We start from the raw sequence: 26,626 nt of genomic DNA, 5'->3' as shown, positions 1-26,626 counted from the left end.
TAATCACCATTAGCCATGACTCAAAGCCCGGGAATAGGAAATATCAACCCACTCCAGTATTCTTGCCTGGAAAAATCCATGGACAGAGGAACCTGGCTGGCTACAGTCCATGGAGTCACAAAGAGTCAAACACAACTGAAGTGACTAAGCAACAAAATGACTCAAAGACTCTCAGTAAATTCCCAAAATACTCCCCAAATCTATAAAGTCACCATTCCTAAGGGGACAAAATGTAATAAAATTAGAAATTAAGCAATAAGAAATTTTAAAGTCTATCCACTTAAAATTTTTTCTAATTACCTTTTTAAATGTTAGGTCACCATCTGTCACCATATTGGATTTATTGTGGTGACCATTTCATAATGTATAAAAATATCAAAGTCACTATACCTGAAACTAATATTATGTGTTAATTATTATTCAATTAAAAAATAAAGATTCAGGTTTCCTGGGAGGATGGGGGAGACTATTAGGATAAAAAATTTTGAAACCAAAACTGAATTGTAAAGTAATTACAAATTACTTTAGGATAAGAGAATATAAAGTTTAAAGTATTCTGCATCTTTTATTTGATTCAAAGGTAGGGGAAGAATCGAAACTTATTTTTCAATGTTAAACTGCAGATTGAGAGTGGCAATCTGATTTTTTAAATTCTAAATTCACACTGATCTGTTTTAACTACACATCAAATAAAATAATGAAGAAAATGAAAAAAAATCTATGGAATGTGACTATAAAATTATTTCGAAAATGTAGAGGTTTAAAAGCTTTTAGAAAAATGGAAATAAAATAACAAAGCACATAAAATAAATGCCAAAAAAAAAAAAAAACCCAGAAAGAAGGAATAAATAAAGGGAGAAAAGTGATGAAGTTGAATAGAATAATTTATCATCGATAAACCAAAGCCTAAGTTTTTTGTAAAACTCTGATAAAATGGATAAACTTTTGACTTGTCTGAGTAAGGAATAAGGAAGAACTCCAAGGATAAGAAAGGAAGTATAACCACAATTCTAGAAGAGAAATCCTATGTCCTGCTTCTGTTAATTTGTTTAACAGATTTCCTAATTTATTTCCTAGGAAAGAGTATGCCATTAGACTTGAAACCTGAATATAATAAAAACTCTAAATGGAAGAGAAAATGTTGTTTGATCTCATCTTAAAAAAGACAGTAGGCCCAGCTGGTTTGAAAACAGAAAAAGAAGGCAACTTTTTCAGTTAAGTCAGGAACAGGATGACAAGAGTATTTGCTATTTACAACTGATACGGATTTTTAGATAGGAAATTAGAATTTATTTCTAACAAAGAAAGAACTTAAATATTGGAAAGGAAGAGATAAGTGACTCTGTTTATCTAAAACCTCTCAAGGGACTTAACTAAAAAACTGTTAGAACTAATCAGTTTGGCTATCATGAATGAATCTAAAATCAATATGCAAATACTTCCGTCTTCACATCATCAGACACACCATCAAAAGTCCACTGTAAAATATAATTAAAAGAAAAATTTCATTTATAATATCTATCGACATTGTAAAACAGGTGAATGTAAGTCTAATAGACTTTTATATATAAAAGAAAATACCTAAAATAAGATGAAAATAAATATAGAATATCTATTTACTATAAGAGGAAAAAATCACCATTGTAAAGATAATTCTACTCTTCTTCATATATAAATTAAACAGGACCTTTTATGAAATATGATAAACCAATTTTAAAGAGAAAAATATTTAAAAAATAGACAAACTTGAAAAATTGAAGGGAAAAGGGAGAAGAAGCTGGTGACATGAATCATATACAACATAGGTATGGTGATAATAAAAAAGCGTTATTGGCATCGCAATTAATAGTGAATGGAAGAGAGTCTACCATTCTCTTAGTCGTGTCCGACTCTTTGTGACCCCATGGACTGCAGCATCCCAGGCTTCCCCATCCTTCATTATTTCCTGAAGTTTGCTCAAACTCATGTCCATTGAGTTGATGATGCCATCTAACCATCTCATCCTCTGTCATCCCCTTCTCCTTCTACCCTCAATCTTTCCCAGCATCAGGGTACTTTAGCTGTTGATACAAGTATTTTTTTTCAAATCAGCATCAAAAGAACAGATAATTTGACAAATTGTATTAATTCAACACAGAATGTAATGAACGATGCTTTTAAAATTTTGTGGTAGAAATGCCTTCCTATGCTATGTGTACAACTTAGAATCCATAAGAAAAAAAATACAGATTTGACTACAGGAAACACTTATGCTAGATGACATAGTGAACTGTGTCACAAGTAAGTGGTGGTCTAGGAGAAACTATTTGCTTCAAAAATAATAAAGGCTTAGTTTCACAAAGAACTCTTACAAATTAATAAGAAAAAAGGCAACTCCAGAAAAACTGGCAAAGGGATTGAAACAAATAGTCCAAAGAGAAGAAATATAAACTAAAAAATATTTGAGAAACACAGATAAAATTTTTATTCTAATGCATCGATAGTATCTCACAGGAAATGTGCTTTCATATATTCAACAGTTTGTACTGTACCTGGTGTGTATGAGCTTCCCTGGTGGGGAAGTTTGTACCAGTATGTACGGCTTCCCTGGTGGCTCAGATGGTAAAGAATTTGTCTGCAGTGCAGGAGACTGGATTTGATCCCTGGTTGGGAAGCTCCCCTGGAGAAGGGAATGGCCGCCCACTCCAGGATTCTTGCCTGGAGAATTCCATGGACAGGGGAGTTTTGTGAGCTAGTCCATGGGGTCACAAAGAGCTGGACACGACTGAGCGACTAACACACTTACCATTATGCGCCTGGCGCGTGTCAAGCACTGTACTAGGTTAGCAAGTTCTTGGTATGTGTACTGTATTACCGAGCGGTGCTCCTTTGGCCACACTCTGTCTAGGCTCCCTTCACTCGTTTACCTCACTGTCTGTGCTCTGCAGCTACTGGAGTTTGTGTGTCAACTGACTAGGTGATGAGAGAAGGAAAAACTACTCCATCCACCCTGCAAGGCAAAAAGAGAGATTTGTCACTGCTCTTTTTTCAGGGAGCGTGCCTTCCTAATTATGACTCTTGAGGGTTAAAATGGGTCCTCTAACATTTTTATTAGCACCTTCTTATCTGTCATGGTTCAGCATCGGATGTGGGCAGCCAGGCAGAGGAAGGTGCGTGGCACACCTTGTAACCCTGGGGTGCAATGGCTGGCGGGCACCTGACTCATGAGCTCTTACAGATCACAGTGAATGTTTTTAAACTGATTGTTTTTTTAAAAAATCCTTGTTGTTTACCTTTTTTTATATATGGTACTGTGCATCTGTTGATCCCATACTCCCAAGTTATCCCCCCACCCCCTTCCCTTTGGTAACTATTATAAGTTTTTTTTAAATATAAATTTATTTATTTTAATTGGAGGCTAATTACTTTACAATATTGTATTGGTTTTGCCATACATCAATATGAATCTGCCACAGGTATACACATGTTCCCAATCCTGAACCCCCCTCCATACTATCTCCCCACACTATCCCTCTGGTTCGTCTCAGTGCACCAGCCCCAAGCATCCTGTATCCTGCATCGAGCCTGGACTGGTGATTCGTTGCATATATGATATTATACAATGCTATTCTCCCAAATCATCCCACCCTTTCCCTCTCCCACAGAGTCCAAAAGACTGTTCTATACATCTGTGTCTCTTTTGCTGTCTCGCATACAGCGTTATCGTTACTATCTCTCTAAATTCCATATATATGTGTTAGTATACTGTACTGGTGTTTTTCTTTCTGGCTTACTTCACTCTGTATAATAGGCTCTAGTTTCATCCACCTCATTAGAACGGATTCAAATGTATTATTTTTAATGGCTGAGTAATACTCCATTGTGTATATGTACCACAGCTTTCTTATCCATTTGTCTGCTGATGGACATCTAGGTTGCTTCCATGTCCTGGCTATTATAAACAGTGCTGCAATGAACAATGGGGTACACGTGTCTCTTTCAATCTGGTTTCCTCGGTGTGTATGCCCAGCAGTGGGATTGCTGGGTCATAAGCAGTTCTATTTCCAGTTTTTTAAGGAATCTCCACACTGTTCTCCATAGTGGCTGTACTAGTTTGCATTCCCACCAACAGTGTAAGAGAGTTCCCTTTTCTCCACACCCTCTCCAGCATTTATTGCTTGTAGACTTTTGGATCGCAGCCATTCTGACTGGCGTGAAATGGTACCTCATAGTGGTTTTGATTTGCATTTCCCTGATAATGAGTGATGTTGAGCATCTTTTCATGTGTTTGTGAGCCATCTGTATGTCTTCTTTGGAGAAATGTCTATTTAGTTCTTTGGTCCATTTTTTGATTGGGTCGTTTATTTTTCTGGAATTGAGCTGCAGGAGTTGCTTGTATATTTTGAGATTAGTTGTTTGTCAGTTGCTTCATTTTCTATTATTTTCTCCCATTCTGAAGGCTGTCTTTTCACCTTGCTTATAGTTTCCTTTGTTGTGCAGAAGCTTTTAAGTTTAATTAGGTCCCATTTGTTTATTTTTGCTTTTATTTTCAATATTCGGGAGGTGGGTCATAGAGGATCCTGCTGTGATGTATGTCAGAGAGTGTTTTGCCTATGTTCTCCTCTAGGAGTTTTATAGTTTCTGGTCTTACGTTTAGATCTTTAATCCATTTTGAGTTTATTTTTGTGTATGGTGTTAGAAAGTGTTCTAGTTTCATTCTTTTACAGGTGGTTGACCAGTTTTCCCAGCACCACTTGTTAAAGAGATTGTCTTTAATCCATTGTATATTCTTGCCTCCTTTGTCAAAGATAAGGTGTCCATAGGTGCGTGGATTTATCTCTGGGCTTTCTATTTTGTTCCATTGATCTATATTTCTGTCTTTGTGCCAGTACCATACTGTCTTGATGACTGTGGCTTTGTAGTAGAGCCTGAAGTCGGGCAGGTTGATTCCTCCAGTTCCATTCTTCTTTCTCAAGATGCTTTGGCTATTCGAGGTTTTTTGCATTTCCATACAAATTGTGAAATTATTTGTTCTAGCTCTGTGAAAAATACCGTTGGTAGCTTGATAGGGATTGCATTGAATCTTTAGATTGCTTTGGGTAGTATACTCATTTTCACTATATAAGTTTTTTTTTTTTAATATAAACTGATTCTTCCTTGAACATTAGAGATGCTGGTTGTCTTTTCTAACAATTTTATTTTTTAAAGCCTTATAGGAATTATCTTTGCCTTTCTGGCCTATTTAAATGAGCCAACACATACACATTTCACTCTCTGTGATCTTTCCCATATATTTTATCCTTTCAAAAAGGTCAAAAACTTTTTGATTGATGAATTGCCATTAACATTAATATTCCATCATCTTACATTATAACCAGCCATATCCCTCTCCTTCCCTGACTTTCTCGCCCTCCAGTTTCTCCTTTCAAACCCCCACTTGTCCTCAAACTAGACAAATCTTAGTGGTACTGAGATAAATGCCTGTTCATTTTTATACCATGGGCCTAGGCAGCTGCTAGACCTGGCGCCCGGACAGCCTTAAGGACAGGTGGTTTCCTCCCCTTTCTCACCTTCTCCTCCCCTAAGGTTCCAAAATAACTAAGATGCCGAGCTTAACCCTTGAGAATTCTACTTTTTCTACTGTTCTTCAGCCCTTCTTGGCCTCTCCTCATGTCCTGTGAAACTGATAACCTAAACTGAGAGGTGATTCTCTTGTGTATATTATGTTGTATTAGTAGGGTTGGCTAATTGCTGTAATCAACAAACCTCAAAATAAAATAATTATTTGAGCCCTATTTTTTCTTCACGTAAGATATGGGTGAACAGGTATGAGAAGAGGCCCCCTCCCTGCAGATATTCCGACACCGAAAACAGTGGTTCTACCACCTTTAATACACAAATGACTTCCAGGATTGTGCCAGGGCTTGTCCCTATTCCGGACAGCCAGAAGGAGGAGGGGAATGTGTGGAGGCTCATGCATGGGAAACTTATTATCAGTTCATCCTGGAAGTGGTGTGCATTACTTCCTTCCTCATTTTGTTGGTCAAAACCACCACGTGGCCAACCTTAGCTGCATGGGAAGCTAGGAAATATGGTCAGGTTATATGACTAGAGGAAAACTCTCATTTTGATGGATATTTAGAAGTATCAGCTACAACAGAATTATGTCCAGGTGATGTTACCCCGAAGAGGCCTTTTAGGATAAACCATAGGCACCACCCTAGGACAAGTAGGAAGGATGCTTAAGCGTCCTAAGTTGGAGATGAGTTAAGGTTAACTAAATCTTCAAAACCAGTCTGTTATTGGTGGTCCATTCTCAGGTGTTCTCTGGAGAGTAAAGGAAGGGATCCTGTATCTGTGCCTGGGTCAAAGTGCTAACGTGGGAGAAGATCACCGCCCCCCCCTCCCCTCATTAGGTGACAGAGTCATGGTGGTGGCAAATACGGAACCCCGATAAAAAGGTGACTCAGTGCTGGAGTCTAGGGTTCCGTTTTGTTGGACTTCCCCTCCAGTAGATGTTTGTCCTGTTGAGCCTCAAGGAGGTTCTTTATTTTATTTTTATTGAATTTGACCATAATTACCTACAGGGATTCCAATCCAGTTCAGCCAATCTATTGATAACAGAAAAATGCCAGTTAGCCTGGTAGCTTGGAACTTGTCTTGTTTGTAAAGTTAATCACTTGGGAGTAACCCACATTCTTCCCAGGCCCCTACTGGTATGCCTCTGGCAGTCCCGTGGCCCTGGCACTGTGCTCTGATCTTGTGGCATGAATGGGGCGGTGATCATGGGCACAAAGGCCGTGGCTGCTGGTGAGCTACCCAGCCAGCTCTGTGCTTGGCGTTGGCAGGTAAGAAGCATCCCTCAGAACACAGTGCGGGGCTGCCGGTGTACCTGGTCTGAAGCTCCTTACTTGCTTATCATGGTGCTTCTTTTCCACTGCTTTCTCACATAGTCTGCTCTCAGCTAAGGATATTCAGAAATCTCAGCCAAACTTCTGGCAACACTCTTCTTTTTACACTTGTGACTGATGGCTTCATAAAGCCTCAGACGATGGGGCAGCTTCCAGCTTCTGTGACATCATTAGTCTCCTTGTCTACTCTGGGCAAGATAAGCAACCCTAGACAAATGGAAAGGCTGCTCGTCTCAGCTGCTGAAGCCTTGTGTTTCTCTGGGTTATGTTTGTCGCTTAACTTTCAGCTCTTCCTTTCCCAGCTGAAGATTCTGACCTTGTTCAGATGCCATGTTCTACCTAAGTAATTATTTGAAGTGATGTTGGCATCTCTGTTTAACTTCTAATTCCTTATTTTGATTTCCACCCTCACTGGATACCATTTATTCTTACCAGACCATTTGTGTCTCCTTTGATGCCCATGCCCTAAGTGCTTGATAAATTGGATCTTAGCATCAGGCCTAAAATATGAGGGGGGAGCCGAGGGGTGACAGAAGGAAAAGGCAGAAGGAAAGTAGGCTGCCAGGGTCTCGTGCAGTATAAACCAGGCCTTGCTGAGCTGTTTGATTGTGAATATGAAGTAAGAGGATCAAAGTTCCACCAGTTACATGGGGAAAGGACAAAGCAATAGAAATTCATCAGTGGGAGGCAGAAAGGGGCAGTCGTTAAAGTAAGGACTAGGAAACCATTCCAGCATTCTATGCTTGACACATGTGAGGGAGAAGTTGGGGTGACGGTTTGGATTTTTAAGGGAAAAGCAACTTATTAAAACTGAGGGGACTTCCCTGGTAGTCCAGTGGCTAAGATTTCGTGCTCCCAATACAGGGATCTGGGCTTGATCTCCGGTTGGGGAACTAGATTCCATGTGCCACAGCTAGGCTAGCATGCAGCAACTAAAGACTCCATGTGTTGCAACTACAAGATCCCACATGCTGCAACTGAGACCTGGTGCAATCAAATAAATCAACAAAATATTAAAAACACGGAGGCTATGTCTTGGTATGCCTTTTGCAATCTCTCAGAGCTAAAAAGAGATACAGATCAGAACTGGCAGCATGTCTTTCTTCCATGGAAGGTACAAATGAAATGCAAAGGGGTGTATGTATGTATAGGGAGAGGGCCCATTCCTGCTTTCAGAATTCCAAAGGGGTCCATGACCCGTAAATGGTTAAGCATGACAGGCTTGGTGGCTCTGGGTATCCTAAGGGTAGTCCAAGCCACGGGGGCAGTGAGATGACTAGCAGAGAGACCCCTGGAGGGTGACAAGCCTGACGTGGCAGCAGCGTGGTGGGAGAGACACCATACCACGGGAGGGATGTCGTAGGGGAGGGATGTTCACTCTACAGCCCTACACTGAAGTCTGGGTGTCGAGCTTCAAGTGCTCAGATAGGAAATTAGGGCCCATACTGTGGAGTCTGATAGGGCATTTATCTCCATGTCAAAGGACACAAAGAGAAAACAATGAAACGGTAGGCTCACATTCCACAAGCCTAGTGTTATATTTTCCCAACTGTGAGGTGCCGTCTTGCAGTAGCATTTGCTTGACGTTGTACTCTACCATGCCCACAAACTCACCTTCTGTTCCATCGCGGCCACTTTTAGTCACCCCCCGATAGAGGGCCAGGCGAGTATCCAAAGGCACAGTGAAGAGCGATAGTTCTTCTTTTACAAAGGCGCTAACACCTGTTTGTGTTCCTGCTAGCAAAACTGCCGAGTTCTTGAGAAGATTTGAGGCAGACTTGCCACACAGAGGGGCCTGTCCAGTTGCTGGTGATGACCCACAGCCTTCAGCTTGGGTGAGTGGAATATCACGCAGAGTGCCGTCTGGCACTTTTTAAAGTGGATGAAGATCGGGGCCACAGAGTGACTTCTACAGCACAGAATTTTGGAACTAAAGGCAGAGATGATCTGAGCTGAAAGTGACCTCAACTATTGTCTCAGCTGTAAAACAATGCTTGCACTTGTTGCCAACATCATGGCCCCTGGGACGAGCAGCAGCCTCTGAAACCTTTGCTGTCACCCAGTCATCCATCCCTCAAATGTGATTGTTTATATAAATACTGTCATGCTGCCAAGTTGCTTAGTAGTGTCTGACTCTTTGTGACCCCATGGACGGAAGCCCACCAGGCTCTTCTGTCCATGGGATTCTCCAGGCAAGAATACTGGAGTGGGTTGCTATGCTCTTCTCGAGGGTATATTCCCAACTCAGGGATAAAACCCTTATCTCTTGTGTCTCCTGCATTGGCAGGCAGGTTCTTTACCACTAGCACTGTCTGGGAAAGCTCCAAAAAGGGCATGTTGCCTCCTCATTGGGGAATCAAACCCCTGACTCCTGCGTGACAGGCAGGGATAGTCACCACTGTACTAACAAGGACCAGGCACATACAATTTCTGCCTAGAAGGACCTTAGTCCAGTGAAGAGGAGAACTAGGTATAGAGCAGAGTGGTGAGTGTAGAGGATAGAAACAGTCGGAAAGCTGAAGCTTAAAAGATGAGTCACAAGGGAGTCATTCCAGGTGTCAGGAATTAGAAGAAAGAAGGAAGGTATAATGGCAAGGAAAAGCGTGGATGAATTTTGTGCAGCTGCAGTTGAGAAGGGCAAGCTAGGAGCCTGGAGAAGTCAGGAGCCCTGAGGAGAGTTCCTCAGCTGTAGCCGTCTGGGTGGAGTGGTTCATTGGGTGGGCTGTCTTGGGTACTGCAGGATGTGTAGCAGCCCTGACACCCTGGGCAGAAGATGCTAGAAGCATCTCCCGGGCTTTGAGGCTCCAGAGATGCCACATACAGGAAGCTCCTGGTGCCCATGGTGGAACACCACTGCCGACCTGAATGAACTTGAACTTCATTCTGTGAGTCCTGAAGGTACTGAGATGTTTTAAACAGGGACGCTTCAAGGTCACCTTTGCATTTTGGCTGCTGGATCACACTGGTAACCAGGTGAAAGATGGGTCTGAAGTAACAGAGAGGTCTCTGAGGCTTCCATATTAGACTCAGCGAGCGATGATGAAGGTCTGAAGCAGACTGGTGGGTGAGAGGATGGAGATGAGAGTGTGGGTCAGAGGGACGCTTAGGAGGTGAAAAGGGCAGAGCTTGGTTACTAACTGACCAAGTGGGGGCAAGGATGACCACGGGAAAGGGTTGTAAATGAAAGAAAAGGTTGTTTTAGGTTTTAGAAAAACAGCTTTTCAGCGTCTGGGGAGGTAAACGAGAGGCTGTTAGAGATATCTGATTGCCCTCTTCCCCCAGCCCTCTTTCTCTTTAGTGACCACATTTTAAAATGTCAGGAAGATACTATGACACTCCTTGGGAAAAGGTCATTCTACTCTTACCAGAAACCTCTCAGTGCTTCTTATTTTTTCTGGGCGTTGAAGGCCACGGTGTCCCAAAGTCCAGATTTGCTAAATGTGGGCTCCACCAGTCGTATCAAAATCCATCGTCCCTCTCATTGCAGGGTACTGGAGGGAGAAGTTTTGAGGAGCTGTAGGTAGTAGGGTTAATCCCGTGTAGAGATGCTCCTTGACATATGTCTACATGGCCTTTTCGTGATGGAGGAGGGGAGGCAAGACCAGAGTTGGATAGCTTTACCACCTGGGTGCTTGGCTGGCAGGACGGTCTTGATTTCTGTTTGAAGGGTCTTGAATCCTGTGGCTGAAACACCTGTGTGCTTGCCCTATTGATTTTGGCTCATTTCTTCAATTGAACAAGATCCTCCTGGAATTTCAATATTGTTGTCCAAGGCATTAGTAATCTCTCCCAGAGCTGCATTTCCTATGGATTGATTAGTGCCTTAGTCATAAGATCCTTAGGCTATTAATAGAAAATATGCAGCAGGATTGCACCCAGGATGGCTCCTCACCAAGAGCATTCAACAGCGGCTCCCATTTTGACACCAAACTAGTAATAATTTGTGGGTGTTCAATATATTTCCTGACTTGTTACCCATATTGTAGTCTTCTCATACTGTCTAATCCATATGCATGGAATTCCTCAGAGAATGCACTGCAGAACCATTTTTTAAATGCTTTAGGAAAATCAAATATGTACATTACACCTCTTTGAATTTAAAGGCAGACACCTGCAGTTTGCCTTAATTATGGTCAATGCGCAGAAGGTGAATACTGCGTGATACCCAAATATGTGGGGTGTGAGGAGCTGCAAGGTTTCAAGTTTTTTTTTTTTTTTTTTAAGCTATTTCAGTTTTACTACGTAATACAACTTTCCTGAGAAAATGGTTGTTCTTACCACTTCTTTAAATGTGGGGCTACCATGACAGATGGGAATTTAATAAATACTATATATGATGTCGGAGAAGGCAATGGCAACCCACTCCAGTACTCTTGCCTGGCAAATCCCATGGACAGAGGAGCCTGGTAGGCTGCAGGGGTCTGTGGGGTCACACAGAGTCGGACACGACTAAAGCGACTTAGCAGCAGCATATATGATGTCGATGTAAAAAACAAGAAAATTCCTGTAGGTCAGAATGTCAGAGAGGAGGAATTCACAGTGTTTGCTCACACATGGATGGCTGTAGTTCTCTATGCTGGGTGTGGAAGCAGACGTGCCAGCAGCATCCCCCCCCACTCCCCAGTCGCTATCATAGCGTATCTCCAGTTGTGCATCATCCCCCCCACTCCCCAGTTACCATCATAGCGTGTTTCCAGTTGCACCATCAGTGTATGACCAGTCTCTGGTTTGCTTCCCCCTGCCTCTTCTACCGAGATTAACACTTTGAGAAAAATACCACCTCATTCTGTTGTTCCATGGTCCAGTGGCTCCCCGTCTTTGGGAGAATGGCATTGAAACATGTGTAATATCATGTATGAGACGAGTCGCCAGTCCAGGTTCGATGCACGATGCTGGATGCTTGGGGCTGGTGCACTGGGATGGCCCAGAGGGAGGGTATGGGGAGGGAGGAGGGAGGAGGGTTCAGGATGGGCAGCACGGGTATACCTGAGGCGGATTCACTTCGATGTTGGGCAAAACTAATACAATATTGTAAAGTTTAAAAATAAAATTAAAAAAAAAAAAAAGAATCAAGTCACAATGCCCTAGCTTATGCACAAAGCCCTCTCTGTGCCTCCACCCCCCACCTCCCCCACAGCCCCCCTCTCTGTGGGCCTGCAGTCTAGGTCTCTGCTGCTCCAAGTGTGGTCCATGGCCCAGCAGTAGAGGCGTTGCCTGAATGATGCTGCAGACCTGAATCAGCGCCCACAGTTTAACATGGTCTGTGGCTGATGTGTGTACAGGTTTATGTGTGAGGAGCACTGCTCTCTATTCATGCCTTTCTGGCCCCTGCTGCTAAGTCACTTCAGTCGTGTCCGACTCTGTGCGACCCCATATACGGCAGCCCACCAGGCTCCGCCATCCCTGGGATTCTCCAGGCAAGAACACTGGAGTGGGTTGCCATTTCCTTCTCCAATGCATGAAAGTGAAAAGTGAAAGTGAAGTCGCTCAGTCGTGTCTGACTCCTAGCAACCCCATGGACTGCAGCCTACCAGGCTCCTCCGTCCATGGGATTTTCCAGGCAAGAGTGCTGGAGTGGGGTGCCATTGCCTTCTCTGTTCTGGCCCCTACTACTGCTACTTTCACTTCCACCGCTCCGAACACTTACTGCAGGTTGCTTTAATTTCAATCCACGTGTCACATGTCCTTTAAAAAGTCAACACTGAAAGGCATAGGTGTCTCACATGCCATTCAAACCCACTTCTATTCCAGTTCTTTACATTCTTAGTATAACGTTTCCTTTGCTGCTGTAGTGCATTTTTGCCATTTTAGGGGCTTCAAACACAAATGGAATCTCTTGCAGTTCTGGAGGTCAGAGGTCAGATATGAGGAGGAAGGGACTGAAGTCAAGGTGTCAGTAGGGCTGGTTTATTCTGGAGGCACGAGGAGGAATCTGATCCTTGCCTGTCCCAGTGTCTCTTGGCTGCTGCTGCCATTCTTTGGTTCTTTAACCCGTGTGTGTGTGTGTGTGTGTGTTAGTTGCTCAGTTGTGTCCAACTCTTTGTGACCCCATGGACTGCAGCCCACCTGGCTCCTCTGTCCATGGAATTCTCCAGGCAAGAATACTGGAGTGGGTTGCCATTTCCTTTTCCAGGGGATCTTCCCTACCCAGGGATTGTACCTGCATCTCTTGTGTCTGCTGCATTGGCAGCCAGATTCTTTACCACTGAGCCACCTGGGAAGCCCCTTCCTTGACCTGTGGCTCACTCTAATCTTGACTCTCATCATCATATCACCTCCTCTCCACTCTGACCTTCTTGCCTTCCTCTTGTAAGGACCATTGTGATTCTGTTGGTTCTACCCGTACCACACAGGTGCCTCTCTCTGTGTCCCGATTCTTGATTTCTGCAAAGTTCCTTTTGTCATATAAGGTAACACTGACAGCTTACGAGGCTTCCCTGGTGGCTCAGATGGTAAAGAATCTGCCTGCAATGCAGGAGACCAGGGTTCAGCCCCTGGGTTGGGAAGATCCCCTGGGGAAGGGAATGGCTACCCATTCCAGTATTCTTGCCTAGAGAATTCCATGGACAGAGGAGCCTGTTGGACTACAGTCCATGGGGTTGCAAAGAATTGGACAAGACTGAGCAACTAACACTTTCACAGACAGTGTGCAGGGATTAGGATGTGGAGCTCTTTGAGGGGGCTGTTATTCATCCAGCCACACTCCCTTAGCTGTGTCTTTTGTTATTTGGCTCTGAATATGTTAATGAAGTTTTCTATAAAGAAAGCTGAGTGCCAAAGAATTGATGCTTTTGAACTGTGGTCTCAAAACTGTGGTCTCAAAAACTCTTGAGAGTCCCTTGGACTGCAAGGAGATCCAACCAGTCCATCCTAAAGGAAATCAGTCCTGAATATTCATTGGAAGGACTGATGCTGAAGCTGAAACTCCAATACTTCGGGCACCTGATGCTAAGAACTGACTCATTTGAAAAAGACTCTGGTGCTGAGAAAGATTGAAGGCGGGAGGAGAAGGGGACGACAGAGGATGAGATGGTTGGATGGCATTACCGACTCAATGGACATGAGTTTGAGTAAACTCCAGGAGTTGGTGGTGGACAGGGAGGCCTGGCATGCTGTGATTCATGGGGTTACAAAGAATTGGAGAGGACTGAGCGACTAAACTGAACCCAACTGATGTTAGTAAAGTATATGGCTCTCTGTTGATTCATCTATTTTTAATCTTATGATTTTTTCCCCTTAATTCTCCCCATCTAATCATTCAGTATCTCAGGCTTTCCTTTATTATGACTCTGCAAATATTTTTCACTGCCAAGCCAGTTATAATTTACATTTTCTTTCTTTTATAACTTCAGAAATCTTTCATTTTATTTTTCATTTTTTTAGTTTCCTTTGAACATCTGACTGCTTTCCTTTAGCTTTTGTGAGTGTTCTACAAAGTGCCTCTTGATGCAAATTTCCATACAATTTTCCACATTGTGACTGTCAGATTAACTTGTCAATTCTGGGTTTCTTTCCCTTCTGCAAACCTCCCTCCTCACTTCATCTGGGCTGGTTGATTTTGAAGCCTCCAACAGCGCTATAGTTCTGGGACTGTCCTTTCAGGGAACAGTTCCCAACCTCAGCTGTCCACTGGAATCATCTGGGCGGCGGACTTTAAAGCTCCCTGATGCCTGGGTCACGCCCCCAGGGCTCCTCCTGTACTGTGGCCTGGGCTTTAGGCTTTTAAAGCTCCCTAGGTGATTCTAGTGTGCATCCAAGGATGGGAATCAGGGCTTTACAATCATCCGGGGAATTGCTTTCATTGCTTTCCTGTGTTGGGTTCCCTGATTTCTGGGTCGCATTTCTTCTTTTTTTCCTTTTGCTTTATTTATTTGTGTTGGTGGGGCATATTATTTAGTAGCTTCCCAAGAGAAGATGTATGTTCAAGCTCTTGCATGTCTGAAACTATCTTTATTCAGTCCTCACACTCAACTTGCAATTTTCTAGTAAGTATTCTAAATTGCAAATAATTTTCCTTTACCATTTTGAAGGCATTGCTCTTCTGACTTTGAGTTATTTGTTCCTAAGGAATGCAAGGCCATCTGAATTTTGTACTTATATGGGGGCTTTCCCCTTCTTCCCCTGGAAATATTTCTATATCTCCTTCTCTTTTATTTTTTTCTGGTATTCTGTAATTGCATAATGATGTATCTTAGTGTGAGGGTCATTTTTATTCATTTTTCAGTCTGGAAATTTATCTCTAGTTTTAGATGATTTTCTTGTGTTATTTCTTTGATTTATTTCCTTTCATTTTCTCTTTATGGGATTCTTATTATTCATATCTTAGGCTTCCTTGATTTATCTTCTAACTTTTTCATAAAAAAGTATTTTTTCCCCTCTAATTTATCTTTGATTACTCCCCCCACCCCCACCTTGTGTGTGAGACTGTGTGTGTGTGTGTGTGTGTGTGTGTGTGTTAGTCACTTACTTCCTGGCATATTGAATTAGAAAAAAACTCCAATCTTTTCCCTCCCAAGTGTATCCTTAACTCCTACACTACCTCATGTGCGCGCACACACACACACACACACACACAGAGCACTTCTGATACAAAATGTGTGTGGGGTTTTCCCCACCAAGCAGCTCTGCAACATCAGCTAAATGTCCCACAGTTTAACTCAGTTCTGACACTCTCTGCCTGGAGATAGCATCAGATCTCACAGGCTAAGGACTCAGTCCCATAAGACTGCTCCCCACTTCAGATGCCAGTCACAAGTGGTCAGTCCCCAGGGAACCCAGAGCTTCTGCCCAACTTGGCTACAAATCAAACGTATCCACAAGGGACTTCCCTTGTGGTCAGTCCAGTGGTTAAAACTCCACATTTCCATTGAGAGGATTCAGGTTCAATCCATGCTTGGGGAACTAGAATCCCACATGCCATGTGGTACAGCCAGAAAAGAAGTTCCCACAACCTGCACTTGGGATTTAATTAATTTGCTAGAGCTACTCACGGAACTCATTCTACTCTATACTTACTTATGTTTACAAGCTTATTAAAGAGTATGATAAAGGATATAGATGCACAGCCAGATGAGGAAAGATACAGGGAGAGGCCAGGGAGGGTTCTATGCAGAAGCTTCTGTCCCTGTGGGGTTGGGGTATAGCCACCCTCCTGGTGGATATGTTATATTTGGATATGTGCATCTACTCAACAGTTCCTTGAACCCCTGTATTTCTGGGACTTTTATGGAGGCTTCCTCCTATAGGCACGATCAGTTATTAATTCCATTTCCAGCTCTTTTTTCTTCTCTGGAGGATGGAGGTTTGAGACTGAAAATTCCAAACATCTAACCATGACTTGGTTCTTCTGGTGACCAGGCCCCATGCAGGAATCATTCAGGAGCCCACATGGAGTTGCCTCAGTAGAACAAAAGGCCCTCCTTGTGGTCTGATCACTTAGGAAATTACAGGGTTTTAGGAGCCCTGAATCAGAGATGGGGTCAAAGACAAAAGACTGGAACAAGAGATGCTTTGAAAGCTCTTATCATTTAGGAAATGACAAACGTTTTAGGAGCTCTGAGCTCTGTACCAGGAACTTGGGGTAGGTGTGTGTATACACACACACACACACACACGCACACATATCTGCCATATTTATGTTTTGGAATGACCCTGATGCTGGGAAAGATCGAAGGCAAAAGGAGAAGAGGGCAACAGAGGATGAGATGGTTAGATAGTATCACTGACTCAGTGGACAGGAATCTGAGCCAACTCTGGGAGATAGTAAAGGATAGGGAGGCCTGGCATGCTGCAGTCCATGGGGTTATAAAGAGTCAGGCATGACTTAGTGCCTAAACAACAACAACCTGCCATATATACTATATACAAATATGTATGTGTAGGAAAATTTTAAATATACATCATTTTTTCTGTTATCTCACACATTTTGTTGGTTTTATCTTCTAAATATTTTACTTGTTTGTCTTTTTGTGGGGAAGAGGAGATATTTTTAATTTCTAAGAGCTCCTTTTTATTTTGTTGCTTAAAAAAAACAACCAGCAACCTGTTCTTGTTTCATGGATAAAATATCACACTCTATGTCTCAGAGGGAACAGTGCAGGGAGCAGTATAAATGTTCAAAGAAGGGCCCAGAGGCCCACAGCCTGGTACGCAGCAGTTCACACAGGCCTTCCACTCTCACCCTGGATCTGAACACGGCTGTCTTCTGTCCTAGGCCTGTCTGGTTTGGTTGATCCAGAGGATACACTTTTGATTTCCTGTCAGGCTGGGGGCATTAGCACCTGAACTGTCAGGGTGGAAGCAGATGTGGGCGCCTTCCTCTCATCCGTCGCCTTCCCGGCAGCTGGTACATCCATCTCTGGGGCCCTCACCTTGCTCTGTGGGGCGAGCTGCCTTCCTGCGGCTCCTGCATCCCCACCCCCCGCAGCAGGGCTTTAGATTTGCTCTTGCCCTCCTGGCCCCTCAGTGTCTCTTTATCTACTTTGTCTTCATAGATTTTTTGTCTGAGAACACTGGTTTCTCTTGGGTTTTTGAAGCTAGGGTTTGTGGTTGTTTCATTTCCTCCTCTTTTTAGGGTAATTGCTGAGAAAAGCATGGAGCAGAAACATATTCACTTCACCATCTTCAAACGGGAACGCAGTGCTTGTTACGCATTGAATTGCGTCCCCTGGAAATTTATACGTTGAAGTCGTAACTGCCAGTACCTCCGCATGTGAGCCTATTTGGAGATGGGGGTCTTTACAGAGGACATTAAGTTAAAATGAGATCTAATCCACTAGGAAAGGTACCCTTATAAAAACACGGAAATTTGGTCACAGAAGCAGACAGGTATAGAGGAGGAGGATGTGAAGAGACACGAGAAGACTGCCGTCTGTAAGCAGGAGAGAGGCAGAGATCCTTCCCTCACAGCCATTAGAAGAAACATGTATATATCCTACCGACAATGCGTATGCGACAGATAACTGAGGACCTACTGGCTGGGGCAGGAAACTGCTCTGTGATCCGTGGTGACCTCAATGGGAAGGAAATGGCAACCCACGCAAATGGACATCACATTGTAAAGCAACAATACTCCAATAAAAAAAAAGAAGAAGAAGCCAACTTTGTAGACACCTTGATTTTAGACTTTTAGCTTCCATGTGAGGCAATAAACATCTGTTGTTTAAGCCACCCGGTCTGTGGTTCTTTGTTATGACAGCCCAAACAACCTAGTATAATACAATGCCATTTTTCATTTATTCACAGAATGTCCTGCCCCTGCTTAGTCTGATTCCCACTCTTTAAAAAGCAACCTATGTCTCCTGCTTTGAGACTGTGTCCTTGATCTGCTTTAATTAAATGTCCTTCTTTTTAGCATCCCTTATCACAATACCTCTCATGCTGTACTGTAATCAATAATCTTGTTAATCTTTCTATCTGACTTCCACACTAGGCTATAAGTACTTGAGGCCTGCGGTCCTGTCTGACCTCAACGATTGTGCACAGGAGGCTGAAATATTGCTTATTGAATGAATATATTATTAGTATAGCTTGTGGGGGAGGATGAGCAAAAGTGTAGTTGAGTAACAAATTTATCATTAATATGTTAAATCAATACTTTTTGATAGAAAAATTATATGAATATAATTACATAGAAATTTCTGAGACTTCAAGAAAGCTAGTGATACCCATACATGCACACACAACACTCAAGATTAAAATTTCATCGTGAGAATAAAAATACAGAAAAGCAGTAATCGAGAGTCTTTGCCCGTATTTTTAAAGAGAAGCTTCCTGTCCTGCCTAGGGACCACAGCTGGGTAAGCCAGCACTGACACTGCAAGTAGCTTTGAACTCTGTAGTTGCGATGCCTTGTGAACTGCCCAGTTTCTGTGGCCTTTTCATTGACACTTACTGTGTCTCACCATTTTTTTCTAAGTCAAATATTGTGTGCTGTGTCCATGTGTACTCAGTCACGTCCAACTCTTCACAACCCTGTAGACTGTAGCTTGTCAGGCTCCTCTGACATAGAATTTCCATCCAAGAATCCTAGAGTGGGTTGCCATTTCCTACTCCAGAGAATCTTCCCGACCCAGGGATAGAACCCACATCTGTTGCGTCTCCTGCATTGGCAGATGGATTCTTTAACACTGCGCCACCTGGAAAACCCAGGACCCATATGCCGATAAAAAACTCAACAGGTTGAGTTTAAAAGGAAGGTATACAAATAGGTTCCTCACTCAAGTCATCTTATCTGCTTTAACTAAATCTCTTATTCCTCCTTTTACTCCTTTGAATAGAAAATGTGCCAGCAGCCTCTCTCCCCTCCTTTAAGACCTTCTCATGTAAAAATAAAGGGTCACTAGAGAATGATTCCCCACCGTTTATATCTTATCACAGTCCCCTTGTGTTCAGGATATGGATAAAGTCCTGGGATGTGTGTGCCTGTCTGATGTGGCAGGGTTTGGATATATGTGGGCTTTCTGAACACATCTGGACACATTTGGAGCACTGCAGTTCTACTTATTAGTGCTACAGCTCATGCATCCTGAGAATCTCTCTCTTTCCGGCGAGTGCTTCTTCTTATTTGCTGGAAGATGGGTTTTATAGTGACAGAAATGGAGGAATGAATTAAGAACTACTTGAGAAAAATTATAGTAAGGGAAAAGGGGGGACCAGGCTACAGAAGCTTTATGGATTATTAGTCCAAAGAACTAGGGCCTGAAATATGTCGCTGCTGCCATGATGCTGCGAGTAGTTTATGAGAACAATGGCTTTCCTACGTGTTAGCTTATCAGGCTGGCCTCTCTGCCTTCCTGAGGGTGGGCTGCAAATCAGTGTGAGGGAGAGAAAGTGTATGACAAATGAACAGATAGAATACTTGAAATCTCATCAATTCCAGCACATGTGGTCTCTGTGCCCATGGCGGGGGCACCCTAACATGGAGGGTCACTGGGACTGAAGGACATCTTACTGTGTGCGCTGACTCTTCCGAGCTTCCCCCTTGAGGTCCTGATTCAGCCAGAAATGATGGCTTCTGTGCTCCTGAACAGACTTCGCTTTCCCTCTCGGGCACAGAAAGGAGCTTCAGGTACACATTAGGGACACAAAGACCTGGAGGGAAATTCGTCTCCGGAATCGCACGGCATCAATCACCAGCCGACACGCCGTTTAATAGGACGTCATTAATGAGCAGCAGACACGTCCGTGCTGCTGCAGCCGGTGTCATCACTGCCTGCCTCTGAGATTCATCAGCTAGTTAAAATATTCTTGAAAAAGTACATTTAACTTTGCTCTGCTTCAAATCCTCCTCACGAGAAGGAATAAACTATGTTGATTATCTCTGAGGGGATATTTTTTTAAAGCTTTTAACAAATGTTTAGAGCATCCTTTAAAGTGTGCTGGATGGTTGTGCTTACACTCTTCTCTTCTTGTATATCCCAAGGGGCATCTGCAGACATATACATAAATCACTCAATTTTAAGCAAGTGTATGTGGAGAGCTTGCTATATGCTCAGGTTGATCTGAGCATATAGCTCAGATCAGAACTGGACCCACGGTAGGTCTGACATTGTGGTGATGCTTTTTCTCATGATTCCTTTTTTTCCATACCATTACAGGCCAGAAGACAGGCTTATATGGATACTCTAAAGGAAGAAGAAAATCAAAAATTGCAAAAGATGAAGGAAGAACAGCACCAGAAGGTATTCAAAGACCATATTAGCATTTGGTTGTGGTACTAGATAATGTTGAAGAGCTTGAGAGCAGTAATATTTATATACATGAAAATCCTAAAAACAAAACAAAACACCACAGGTGTTAAAAATGGTGAGATGTGAGTATGTTTTAAGAGTATGGTGGTGTGATGGCGGCTTCTGTTCAACTACTTATTGGCTCCTGCTACTTACTCAGCCTCTGAGGGCTACAGTGTGTCTGCTGTAGTTGGTGCCACGGTCCAGGGAGAAGATGATAGAACACTTGGGAACTTCTTTTTTATTTTGTATTGGAGTATAGTTGCTTAAAAATGTGTTCGTGTCAGGTATATAACAAAGTGATTCAGTTACACGCATAAACATGTATCTATACTTTTTCAAATTCTTTTCCCAGTTAGCTTGTTGCAGAATATTAAGTGGAGTTCCAGGACACTTGAGAACTTTGGGTCTACAAAATATAACAAATGCCACTGCCATTTTTAAAATTAAAGATATATGATGTTGCAAATAATGTCCAGAGACCACTATAATGCATAATGGAAAAAAGCAGGCACACAAAATCGTGACACTGGCTTAAATGTTCATCTAAAAATACCCAAGGAATGAAACGACGCACTCTACACGTACACAAATATGTGAGGTGTTTCCAAAAAACACAATATTCCAAATAAAATGAGCAATAGAAATCAGGGAAATGAACACTGAGAAAAGTACTTAATGAATAAGAAATTTCTGACAGGGTAGCTGAAAACAGTATTGTGACTTGATGGTCATACCTGCTTTGATTCATAGGCTCAGAGGCTCCTCAACCAAGGATGGGAGTCATGAGAGAGATGGGAGTCAGCTCCAAGGGGCCACTTCGTCCCAGGTCCTTTAAAAAAGCAAAAAAAAATTACTCAGCTAGTGGGAGACCATTATCTTCCCCATATTTATTTTCGAACTTTTTTTCTTGTTCTATTTGTACTTAATATATCCTGCCATTTCTTCCAGGATATCCCTCAAGTCTGTTTCTTCAGTTATTCAATTACCTTGAATTCTAACGCCCATTCTGATTGCCTTAATTTGGTTTGTTTTTTCCTCTTATGTCTTTGCTCTACAAGGTAGCTTATTATAGCAATTGAGTGTGGAAATCATACTATAACATATTCATATTATGAAATGTGTACTAATTGTTGTTGTTAGAATTGACCTTCTGAGTGCTACCCTCCTCCCAACAGAGGTCAAACCCTTACTTTTTCATAGTTTCATCCAACATACAATATAAGTGATTGTCACTGAGTTGTTTTGTGCTTCAGTTCAGTTCAGTCGTTCAGTCATGTCTGACTATGACCCCACGCACTGCAGCACGCCAGGCCTCCCTGTCCATCACCAACTCCTGGAGCTTGCTCAAACTCATGTCCATCAAGTTGGTGATGCCATCCAACCATCTCATCCTCTGTCATCCCCTTCTCTTCCTGCCTTCAATCTTTCCCAGCATCAGGGTCTTTTCCAATGAGTCAGTTCTTCGCATCAGGTGGCCAAAGTATTAGAGCTTCAGCTTCAGCATCAGTCCTTCCAATGAATATTCAGGACTGATTTCTTTGAGGATGAACTGGCTTGATCTCCTTGGAGCCCAAGGGACTCTCAAGAGTCTTCTCCAACACCACAGTTCAAAAGCATCAATTACTTAATATTCAGATTTCTTTATTGTCCAACTCTCACATCCATACATGACTACTGGAAAAAACATAGCTTTGACTAGACAGACCTTTGTCAGTAAAGTAACATCTCTGCTTTTTAATATGCTGTCTAGGTTGGTCATAGCTTTTCTTCCAAGGATCGAGTGTCTTTTAATTTCATGGCTGCAGTCACCATCTGCAGTGATTTTGAAGCTCAAGTCTCTGTTTCCATTGTTTCCCCATCTATTTGCCATGAAGTGATGGGACCAGATGCCATGGTCTTAGATTTTTGAATGTTGAGTTTCAAGCAGCTTTTTCACTTTTCTCTTTCACTTTCATCAAGAAGCTCTTTAGTTCTTCTTCACTTTCTGCCATAAGGGTGGTATCATCTGCATATCTGAGGTTATTGATATTTTTCCTGGCAATCTTGTTTCCAGCTTGTGCTTCATCCAACCCAGCATTTCACATGATATACTCTGCATATAAGTTAAATAAGCAGGGTAACAATATACAGCCTTAACATACTCTTTTCCCAATTTGGATCCAGTCCATTGTTCCATGTCCGGTTCTAACTGTTAAATTGTTGAAAGAAATAATGTAAATTGTCAGTTTAGTTATTAAGCCACTTACTAGGCTTAATTATTAAGCCAAGGGCCAATAAGGTGCTTCCCTAGTGGCTCAGTGCTGAGGAATCTGCCTGCAATGCAGGAAATGTGGGTTTGACCCCTGGGTCTGATAGATCCCCTGGAGAAGAAAATGGCAACCCACTCCAGAATTCTTGCCTGGAGAATCCCATGGACATAGGAGTCTAACGGGCTACAGTCCATGGGGTTGCAAAGAGCTGGACATGACTTAGCGACTGAATACAAGCATGATAAGCAATGAAGAAGCCATGAAGCATTTTTATCTCTTGGTGTTTAAAAAAAATTATTTTTCCTTTGACAGAGGCTTCATATGGAAATCCACAGTTAAATAAGCAGTGTTTTAGTAAGATTCTAGTAATTAGCAAGTAGAAACTGAATCTAGTATATATTTAAGTTATATTTTCAATGATGTCCATCAAATGACATGAAAGTATTAATATTTTTCTGTGATCTTTCAACGTATCACCACATCCTGAGTTACAAATCAGTGTAGACATGATGTATTTTAAAATAACTACTAGTGAATCTTAAATACTGTTTTATAAAGTTTGATATATTTAGAATGTGAAAACCTGTAAATGTAGAATATTTTACAAAGGGCATGCTCAACAGATTAGAAAATCAGATCTGCTATTTAATTTTCAGGTTGAGCAGTTATTTTAAACAGTGAAAATTAAGCTTTTTATTTCTTAATCTTGTTTTTCTTCTGGAGTCAGACAAATGTTGATATACACATATTTTTCTGGTTATTGATTAAACATATTTTCTTTTTACATAAATTATTTCCTTTTACTTACTGAAGCTTTCAGTAAAATGAATAATGAGTGTATAGATGGTTCCATCACTAGGGACTTCAATAATGGTAGAGTACATAAGGATATTTACCTTATTTTTGCTTCTCTCCCTTTTTGTTCAGTCTGTTGTTAAAAGGCCACTGGAAGCTTCCCTGGCTAGTAGAGTCTGTCACTCAGTATCACTTCAGTGGTTTTGCTTAAGAAAACAAGAAGAATCATGTTCATGGTAGGGAGCCATAACACATTTGTATCATCACATCTTTCCATGTGTTTGATTTCACCTAGTAGCCCAGATGGTAAAGCATCTGCCTGTAATGCAGGAGATCTGGGTTCAATCCCTGGGTTGGGAAGATCCCCTGGAGAAGGAAATGGCAACCCACTCTAGTATTCTTGCCTGGAGAATCCCATGGACAGAGGAGCCTGGTGGGCTACAGTCTATGAGGTCGAGAAGAGTCAGACACAACTGAGCAACTAATGCACACATTCATGTGTTTACTTGTTCCCTTGATTCAACAAGTATCTAATGAACACCTACTGTGGAGAAGTTGGAGAGTAGATTCTCTAGGTTAAAGTGAGGTGTAAAGTGATCTAGGTAAAGTGATCAACTGCGTGTTGATCCTGCTCTGTCTGTCCCTGACTTTCACATTCTTCCATTACTCTGGTCTTTGGGGACAGTAGATTCTTCCTTAATTTTAATTCCTGGTATTTTACATTTCATTCAATTCCCTGTTCCAACACTTTACTTGTAATTACCTTGGCTTGCCTGGTGGCTCAGGTGGTAAAGAATATGCCTGCAGTGCAGGAGATCTGGATTTGATCCCTGGGTTGGGAAGATCCCCTGGAGTAGGAAATAGCAACCCACTCTAGTATTCTTGTCTGGAGAATTCCATGGACTGAGGAACCTGGTGGGTTACAGTTCATGAAATTGCAGAGAGTCAGACACAACTGACTGACTAAAACCTCCTATTTTCAGTTTTTCACCCTATCAGTTCAGCTGAGTTGCTCAGTCGTGTCCAACTCTTTGTGACCCCATGAATCACAGCATGCCAGGCCTCCCATCACAGCATGGAGTTTACTCAAACTCATGTCCATCGAGTCGGTGATGCCATCCAACCATCTCATCCTCTGTCATCCCCTTCTCCTCCTGCCCTCAGTCTTTCCCAGATTCAATGTCTTTTCTAATTAATCAGCTCTTTGCATCAGGTGTTCAAAATATTGGAGCTTCAGCTTCAACATCAGTCCTTCCAGTGAACACCCAGGACTCAAATTCTTCCCAACCCAGGGATCAAATTCTCCTTTAGGATAAACTGGTTGGACCTCCTTGCAGTCCAAGGGACTCTCAAGAGTCTTCTCCAACACCACAGTTCAAAAGCATCATTTTCCCCCTACATCTTCAGTATATTTTCTGTTAACTAGTATATTTTTTGTCAGCAGGCATGCTGACTCTCGCCGTAACAAAATAAACAAGCTGACCTACTTCTTCCTTGATTCGGCTATCCTCAGGGTTATCTTTTCTGCTTCTACCAAAAAAAAAAAAAAAAAGACAGAGGTAATATTACTATAATCACATCTTTATTGCCCACTTTGTCCTTAATGCTTTATGTTCTGGTTTATATTCATAAACGCTCTTACTGAAACTGCTCTCTAAAGATAAAATCCCTTCTGAACATTCAATTCAGTGGTTCAGTGGTCTTTTTGCAATCCCTGTATCCCTGTAACTCTGACATTATTTATACCATTTAAAGCTTTTATGGCTTTTTTTTTTACTCTATTATTCTGATATTATTCTATCTCAGAGTAATCCATCCCAGTATTCATCCACCGACCCATCTATCCATCCACCCATCCATCCATCTATTCTGTCGACAACAGGGACTGAGCTCCTATTATGTACTGAGCCTCCTGGAAGATACTGAAGTTCCAACTAGAAACAGGATAGACAAGGCCCCTTCTCTCCTAAAGTTTACTTTTTTGTGGAGGGAGATGAACAATTAAAAGAGGACAAATAAAACGCTGTACTTTTATTTTATAGTGAATAATCACTTGGTAGTAATTAACGCTGCCCAAGAAAAAATTGTGTGTTGTGGTAACTTCAGAGTGATGTATCAAATAGTGTCGATTACCTACTTCTCTCCTAAAACCTCATTTTTTTTTCCCCCTTCATATATTCATCCTACTTAGCATGGCCTGTTTCAGAAAAGTCAGAAGTCAGCCCAGGGATGCATTTGCAAATGGTCTAACTGATCATGGGAATTCTATTCTCATTGACTGTGATTGGTTCAGCCATTGAAATGGGAAGTAGTTCCAACCAACATGACTTATGGGAAGCCAGCCTTTCGTACAGGATTTTATCAATATGAAATGGACTACTCTTCTCACTTAGTGATTTTCACCTTGATGGTTCTTGGTCTTAATTTTGTCTGATCCTAATTATTTTGCCATCCTTCTTGTTAGAACTTATGTGGCAATTTCTTTTTCCGTTACTCAGTTTTAACCCCTCTGTGTCACTTGGCTTAAATTAGATTTCTAGTAACAAAAATGGCTGATTTTTCTTTTAGCCAATTTCATAATCTCTTTTTAATATATTCTCATTTATTGTGATTACTAGTGTATCTGCCCATTTTCTCCTACATAATTTACTTTTTATTTTTGTTTTCCATTCTTTATTTTCTTGACTCTGAATTTTCTGTCCTGTTTATTTACTTTTCCTCTTTTCTCTCCTCTCCTTTCCTCCCTATCGTAAGAAATTTCTTAGTGGTTTTGATTTTAATTTTGTATTACCTTTTGTTGGCCTGTTTAACCTCAAAATATGGCTTACTGTACTTCTGAAAAATTTCTATTTTCTTTTCACATTTCTTCCCTATTATCAACCCTACTCCCTGTTTCTTGGATATGTATCAAGTAGCTTTGGAAATTCTAGCTAGACCTGTCCTCTGTCTCTCTTAACCA

The 26,626-nt window shown here is 41.9% G+C and overlaps 1 protein-coding gene across 1 annotated transcript in view; it reads left to right on the top strand.

Moving 5' to 3' along the window:
* EPSTI1 (epithelial stromal interaction 1) overlaps positions 1-26,626 on the top strand; it is a 100,811-nt gene that overhangs the window by 48,429 nt on the left and 25,756 nt on the right. Inside the window, exons 7-8 of the mRNA XM_061434495.1 lie at positions 8,632-8,725; positions 20,489-20,572. Coding sequence (XP_061290479.1) covers positions 8,632-8,725; positions 20,489-20,572 — 178 coding nt within the window. The remainder of the gene's footprint in view (positions 1-8,631; positions 8,726-20,488; positions 20,573-26,626) is intronic.

The sequence above is a fragment of the Bos javanicus genome, chromosome 12 (assembly GCF_032452875.1).
Source record: "Bos javanicus breed banteng chromosome 12, ARS-OSU_banteng_1.0, whole genome shotgun sequence".
NCBI classification, from domain to species: Eukaryota; Metazoa; Chordata; class Mammalia; order Artiodactyla; family Bovidae; genus Bos; species Bos javanicus.
Note: the sequence above shows the minus strand (reverse complement) of the source record. Positions and strands in the feature narration are given on the sequence as shown.